Source organism: Pollicipes pollicipes, unplaced genomic scaffold (genome assembly GCF_011947565.3).
Source record: "Pollicipes pollicipes isolate AB1234 unplaced genomic scaffold, Ppol_2.1 Scaffold_6686;HRSCAF=7923_pilon_pilon_pilon, whole genome shotgun sequence".
Lineage (NCBI taxonomy): Eukaryota > Metazoa > Arthropoda > Thecostraca > Pollicipedomorpha > Pollicipedidae > Pollicipes > Pollicipes pollicipes.
Window position 1 is genome coordinate 29281328 of NW_023596921.1, and position 7690 is coordinate 29289017.

Below are 7690 nucleotides of genomic sequence, written 5' to 3' on the forward strand. Positions count from 1 at the left end.
CAAGGCTATCATTCGCCTCAACGAGAGGGCAGTCGAAGACACAGTCTACGTCTTCAATGAGTCACGGGGACTTCTTCTCGCCTGGTATACGGCCCAGAAGCTCGGCATCTTCCCAGACCACTACCCACAGCCCGCTGATGGCTTCCAGACCCGGAGCGCAAGCAGTCACTGCGTGTCGCCAATACGCTCAGCGAAGAACACCAATCAACAACAACAGCGGAAGTAGCTCCGAAGTGACATTCTCAAGGAGTTCGCCGACGTCTTCACATCTGATGACAGCAATGCATCTCTTAAGCTGATGACAGGCCCATTAATGGTTATTCACGTCGCGGAAGATGCTAAGCCCTTCGCAGTACGCGCTGCCCGCCCTGTGCCGTACGCATAGAGACAACGTGAGGAACCGGCTGGGAGGAATGGTTCGACAGGGTATCATCGCCCCCTTGGGTGATGAACCATCAGATGGGTACCATTCACTGGTGCTGGTCACAAAGTCTGATGGAGAAGTACAGATATGCGTTGACCTCACCAAGCTCAACAAGTTTGGTAAAAAGGCCTCTGCATCCACTCTCTACTCCAAGAGAGGCCGTCTCTGGTATCCCCGTGAACGCGGAGATCTTCTTCACGCTGGATGCCAAGTCAGGATACTGGCAGCTCCCTCTTCAACTAAGCCAGCCAACACCTCACAACGTTCATCACCCCCTGGGGGCGCTTCAAGTTCCTCCGAGCGCCCACGGGCCTGGTCTCAACAGGGGGCGACTACTGCCGACGTGGAGATCAGGCTCTTCAGGATCTGGACCACATCGTCAAGATGGTCGACGACGTACTTGTCTGCGATGGGACATTCGGAGACCACGCATACCGTCTACGAGCTGTTCTCACACAATGCCGCCAACATGACATCACGATCAACGAGAAGAAGTTCTGCTGCGCACAGGAAGAAGTTTTCTTCTGTGGCTTCAGCCTGTCTTCAGTCGGGAACGAGATCCACCCGGGCAAGGTCGCAGCCATCACCAACTTCTCAACGCCAACCAAGATCACTGAGCTAAGATCTTTCATGGGGCTCGTTCAACAGTTCGGAGGCTTCTCCACCGAGGTATCATCCGCTGCAGACGCACTTCAGCCTTCAACAGCACACAGACAGCCTTCAACGACGTCAAGAGGGCTCCGGCATCACCGCCTGTGCTGGCTCATTACGATCCGCATCTTCCGACGGTTCTTCAGACTGACGCTGCCCGTCTGAAAGGGTTCAGATACGCCCTGCTACAACAGCACGGTGATCGCTGGCGCCTAGTCCAATGTGGGTCCAGGTTTCTCTCTGACACCGAGTCACGCTACGCACTGGTGGAGTTGGAGCTCCTGGCAGTGGTGTGGGCCCTGAAGAAGTGCCGCATCTTTTTGCAGGGCCTGCAACACTTCAAGATCATCATCGACCACCGGCCCCTGATACCGATCTTGAAAGACTACACCCTGGATGCCGTCGAAAACCTACGTCTCCAACGTCTGAAGGAGAAGACCAGTCTCTACAACTTCACAGCCATCTGGCAAAAAGGCAAAGACCATGCCATCCCCGATGCGCTGTGACGTGCTCCTGCTGAAGAACCGACGCCTGAGGACAACCAGCTCGTCCAGTCTGTAGAGCACCATGTCCATCGCTCGTCCATCGGCACCATCAGTGACGTCTCAACCCCGCAGGCGCCAGCACATCTCCCAGACCCACGGCTCGATGGGTCTGGGAGATGGAAGAGGACAGCACAAGTCGGTGAAACCTACCAGCAACTTCTGATGACTGTATCCCATGGTTTCCCATCCTCCAAGGAGATGCTACCACGTTCCTTACTCCCATTTTGGAACGTTCGCCACAAACTTTCGTCCCACGACGGCCTAGTTCTGAAAGGCTGCCGCGTCCTCATTGCGCATGGTTCCCGGAAGGTCACCATGGAAACACTTCACGACGCTCAGCAGGGGATCGAGCGCACCAAACGGCGAGCACGCCAAACTCTCCGGTGGCCCGGCATGAACAGCGACATCGCCAACACTGTGGGCAACTGCAGTACCTGCCAAGAGCTTCGTCCAAGTCTAGCTCAGGAACCGATGGCCACCGACCCGCCCCCATCGAGGATCTTTGAAGATGTCTCTTCCAACCTTTTCTCTCACGCGGGCAGAGATTTCTTCGTCTACGTGGATAGGCTGTCTGGCTGGCCAGTTATCTATCAACTCCCACGGGGTGACACAACAAGTCGTCAGGTCATCAGAGCCCTCCGAGACGTCTTCGTTAGCCTTGGAGTCCCCGTCAGACTCAGGACAACTGGAGGACCCCAGCACAAAAGCCGTGAAGTCGCCAACTTCCTGAAGCGTTGGGGAGTACGACATGTCATGTCGACCCCGTATCACCCACAATCCAATGGGCATGCGGAGACGGCAGTGAAGGCCATGAAGCACCTGGTCTTCAAGACGGTGACTGATGGTTCTACCGACAACGACGACTTTTACCGAGGACTCCTGGAACTGCGAAACACGCCTCGAGCCGATGGACGTTCTCCGGCTCAGGTGGTCTTCGGCCATCCCATCCGCTCCTGTGTTCCCGCTCATCACAGCACCTTCGCTGCTGAGTGGCAGGAGCAAGCAGATGAATGGGATTCCAGGGCAGCAGCGTCTGTCCGTCGTGCACAAAGGCACTACAGTAATTCTGCACATGAACTGACGCCACTCAAGATCTGGACCCACGTTAGGCCGCAAGATCCGATCAGCAAACGCTGGGACAAGGTAGGCACCATCGTGGGCGTCGGGTACCACAGAGATCAGCTGACCAAGACACCAAGCGGCAGAGTCTCCTGCAGAATCGGGCGCTTCCTCCGTCCATCACTTAAGTAACCTCAAGCGCCATAACACGGGTCGACGTCTACCCCGCCATCAGAAGGAGAGGCCCCGGCACATCACCGTCGAGTGCGATTCCAGCTCCCGCCGCCATCAGCAGGAGAGGCCCCGGCACATCACCGTCGAGTGCGATTCCAGCTCCCGCCGCCATCAGCTCTTCGACGGAGCGTCCGTCAAAGAAGGACACTGACCCGCCTGGGCTACGACATCTAAGAACTACTCCTCCAGCAGTCCCGAAGAGAGGGGAGATGTTGTGAACACGCCCAGCCGGCCCGGCGGCACAGCATGCCGTCCCTGCCGTGTCGCGGCGCGGCCTCGGCCGCGGTGGAATGCGACCTATCGCCGCCGGCGCTGACCGCCGTCCCGTGGCGGACCGCACGGGACGCGTGATATGCGTGTATGCAAGCTGACTAACGAGTGATAGTTCGCCCGAACTAAATGTTATGTCGTGTCTGCCTGGGATAGCAGGGACAGGACGTCACTGGACTCGGTCCAATGCAGATCCCCGCGTCGCTACACTCTCTCTCTGACTGAGCTGAGCCGAACCTCTGCACGAAGACATCACATTCCCGACTAACTCAGGTGGTAGGATACTGAACTCATAATCATGAAGATCCTTGTTCAAATGCTAGAGATTTCAAGAGAAGAACTCTGGTTGTGACGCATACGTGGTTGATAACTAGGTGATGATCCATTTCTTCTCTGGACTCTACCGACATCTGGTCACTGCCGGAGAGTCAAATGGCCGGTACGTTTTTGCAGACTAACTCCGAACGAGTACGATAGTTTGGAAAATGGTTCCACTTGTGAGAAATTGACGGATCAGCACTGTACAGAGTAAGAGGGGGTTCTTTGTGTCCTGGTAAAGTCACAACGCGTCATTCATTCATCGTGGTTGTTTTCCGCTAGGCGGTGTCTGTGATGAAAAGTTGCTGGCATGTCACACCTGCTTGTCATTACTAAAGGAGTTTTCACGAAGCCTTACTGGTGGCTAGCGCCATTAGGGTGCATAATTTCGAACGTTCGCACCGTCGGTGTCATAACCCAAGTCTGAGACGAACGAATTAACAGAAGAGTCCCGGGTTTACAACGCACTACCGCACGGGCTGCCGTTACCAAGTACAATTCGCCTGAGCGACGGTGACGCTCATGTACCGTCCCTACAGTCACGCTGCACATGCAAGGGAGGAGGGTTTTGGTTGAACGTCATCGAAGAGTGACAAGGGAAAAGACGGAGGGGGGGGGGGGGGTGAAATATCATAACGTTAGACTCAGTAGTGGTCGCAGATCATGCTGAAGCCTTCCCTAAGATGCTTTAAAGCCTGAACATGCGCCCTGGTGACCGGTTGAGTACCCTTCGCTCGTATGGGAAAGGGTCAATTCGACCACCTGAGATCTCAAAAAGTAAGACAGCTAGAGACACCAAATATACAGGGTGTATTTGCCTATACATGAACTCACTTGTGTCAAATTAGAGGTCCTTAGGTCATGACCTTGGGGTTAAACAAGGTCTAACTTTACATTGGTGACGGGACCTTCACAAACGTATCTTTGCTGCTTTTCCCATACGACGTCTAGAAGTTAGATATCCCAGGAGAAGTCAGTGTCCCCCCCCGCCGGCTGGGTACGGTTGTTTCAGAACCCCGACCGGGCACAGGCTAGCATACATTTCAGCATGCAAGCCGTAATTCGTACGATGACTTGGTGGGTGCCAATCATCGTCCAGTTGGGATTTCGGACAGAAGTCCAACACTCCCAATGCTGATCAGTGCTGCTGCGAGTGAAGTTTGATTTATCACTCGTCCGTGAGTTTGTGCGTGGCTACTGAACGTGGAGTTGGGTTTTGTTGCGTCGGCTCTTCAACCCGGGCAGCTTGTCCTGGGAGTATGGCAGGAGCCTGTGGAGGAGCCGTGTCGCGACCACTGCGTCGAGAGACAAACCGAGACGAGAACTAGTCGCGGCTGAATTGCTCTTGTGTCGTCTCAGGAATTACGCTGACACACTGAAGCTTGAATGTATTTCCAAATGTTTGCACGAGGGGTCCAGGGTTACCTGGAATGTGTGATATTGGCAATGCAGCACTCTAAGCGATCCACCAAAGCCAGAGTTCAGTCCTTCTATTACATTGCTTTGGTACAAACGTCAAAATAATGCAAATATCCTGGTCCTTGTCATGCAAGGATCATGTCGTAGAACAATGTTTATTCGCTAAAATTGCCACAAATAATGTACTTCCAGCGTGCGTCAGCCGTCTCGACCGTGCATGACCGTGTCGGAAATGGAGACTCCACCCACTCGCACATGCAGAGATGCAGCTCCAGCCGGGTTGAAAACATAGTATGTCCCTTGAGTGCCGAAAAGTGAATGACGAATGATTGACATGGCTTGGTCTTGCATCACAGCTGCATCATCTGGTAACACCTTGTACCATTGAAATCTGCCAGTGCAACGATAGCAGGTCGCGAAACACCGCCGAATCATGCGATTCATGCTCCATGTGCAACGACACGGCTTTCAATTCCGTCAGCATGCTCATGAGGGATTGGTGCCGTTGTAAAAGTGAGGAGCATGTGCTCACCAAATCAGTCTTTTGAATTAGTGCTCAATACATGGATAACATTCTCAACACTTATGGGGCTGCTGCTTGCTGGGCCCGCTAGAACTGCAAATATTTACGGTGTAGACGCGTCCGATGCGATGTGAGTACGGCGCACTAAAAAAGCTGACACTCGGGCTGAGTGAGAGTGAATCAACGGTGCACACCCAAGTTCTTTGATATGACAGGGGCTTGTACCAATAAACCCAAAACAGAATACAAGCCATACTGCGTTTTCGCAAACGAAACGAAAACGCAAACGAACGGATTCAGTACAATTCTCTGTGGATTGTGGGCTACATGTGCATGAATCAGTAATAAACACACGGTGCTAGCGTTCTCACTTGAACAATGCTTATGGCGAAATGTTATGTTGCGAAATGATTGGTACAGCTGACATTTTCAGACTGCAATAGAAGATGAATGTCACTGAACTCGTGTGAAACACAAATATGGATGGTAGGCATTGATAAGTACAATACAATACGCAATACCTATTGGAAACCAAACAACTTGTGCCAATTTCTGCTACTCTTCCCAGCGTTCTGCAGTTGTCTAGTACTCTCCTTCCTCTTCGTCGTCGCTGACCCCTTGCTCCACTTCTTCATAATCCTTTTCAAGAGCTGCCAGATCCTCACGCGCTTCGGCGAACTCTCCCTCCTCCATCCCTTCACCCACGTACCAGTGAACAAACGCCCGTTTGGCGTACATTAGGTCAAACTTGTGGTCCAGCCGACCCCAAGCCTCCTTGATGGCGGTGGTGTTGGAGAGCATGCATACAGCACGCGTCACCTTGGCCAGGTCACCGCCAGGCACCACCGTCGGCGGCTGGTAGTTAACTCCGACCTTGAAGCCGGTGGGACACCAGTCGACGAACTCAATTGTACGCTTGGACTTCATGAAGGCGATGGCGGCGTTGACGTCCTTGGGCACGACATCGCCGCGGTACAGGAGGCAGCAGGCCATGTACTTGCCCGTCCTCGGGTCACACTTGACCATCTGGTTGCCCGGCTCAAAGCAGGCCGGGGTGATCTCTGACACGGACATTTTCTCGTGCTGCGCCTTCGCGGCCGAGATGATCGGCGCGTACGTGACCAGGGGGAAGTGGATGCGCGGGTACGGCACCAGGTTGGTCTGGAACTCGGACAGATCAACGTTCAGAGCGCCGTCGAAGCGGAGCGAGGCGGTGATGGAAGAGACGATCTGGCCGATCAGGCGGTTCAGATTGGTGTAAGTCGGCCGCTCGATGTCCAGGTTCTTTTGCGCCAGTTGGTAGATAGCCTCGTTGTCGACCATGAACTCTACGTCAATATGATCCAGAGTGGTATGCGTGAACAGAACAGCGTTGTACGGCTCCACGACAGCTGTGGCCACCTGCGGCGCCGGGTAGATGGAAAAGCACAGTTTGGACTTCTTGACATAGTCAATCGATAGCCTCTCCATGAAAAGCGACGTAAAGCCGGAGCCGGTACCACCGCCAAACGAGTGGAACAGTAGGAAGCCTTGTAACCCACTGCATTGGTCAACCATCTTCCTGATTGTGTCCATGGTGGTGTCGATTATCTCCTTGCCGATGGTGTAGTGACCTCGGGCGTAGTTATTGGCCGCGTCCTCCTTGCCCGTCTGCAGCTGGGATGGGTGGAATAGTTGACGGTACGTGCCCGTGCGGACTTCATCCACGACGGTCGGCTCCAGGTCGACAAACACAGCTCGAGGCACGTGCTTGCCGCTCCCCGTTTCCGAGAAGAACGTGTTGAAGCTGTCGTCGGCAACACCGATGGACTCGTCGGATGGCATCTGGCCGTCCGGCATGATGCCGTGCTCCAGACAGTAGAGCTCCCAGCAGGCGTTGCCCATCTGGACACCCGCCTGCCCGATGTGTACGCTGATCACCTCACGCATAGCGGCAGATTTCTGTTTTTTTTCACGACACTGGCTTACCAAGCTACGATAGAGCTCCTGTGTGGGCTACTCGCCAGGCACAGGTCCGCGTCTGGATGTTCCCTCAGCGGATAACCCAACGCTGCATGCCATGCGGTACAATCGCTGGCACAGGAGCCCCTCGGCGCACCGTGCGCAACTGTGCCGTAATTGCTCCGGGCTGCGGTGTCAGATGCTGTAACCGACCTGTGTTTTGGCGCCCGTTGCTAGCGGATGGCCCGTTCCGACCACGGCGCAACAATCGATTCCAGCCCGGGTCACTCGTAGCACCTGTGCCGC

At 54.4% G+C, this 7690-nt stretch overlaps 1 protein-coding gene across 1 annotated transcript; it reads right to left on the reverse strand.

Annotated features, from left to right (window-relative positions):
• Positions 1-6025: 6025 nt before the first annotated feature.
• Positions 6026-7384, reverse strand: LOC119107409 (tubulin alpha-1 chain-like). Its single transcript, XM_037230845.1, has one exon. It carries the CDS (start codon positions 7370-7372, stop codon positions 6026-6028), a length of 1347 nt encoding a protein of 448 aa, XP_037086740.1. The 5' UTR covers positions 7373-7384.
• Positions 7385-7690: the final 306 nt, after the last annotated feature.

What these genes read in the sequence shown, in the direction of transcription:
- LOC119107409 (XM_037230845.1), bottom strand. Translation starts at nt 7,372, where the DNA reads ATGCGTGAGGTGATCAGCGTACACATCGGGCAGGCGGGTGTCCAGATG.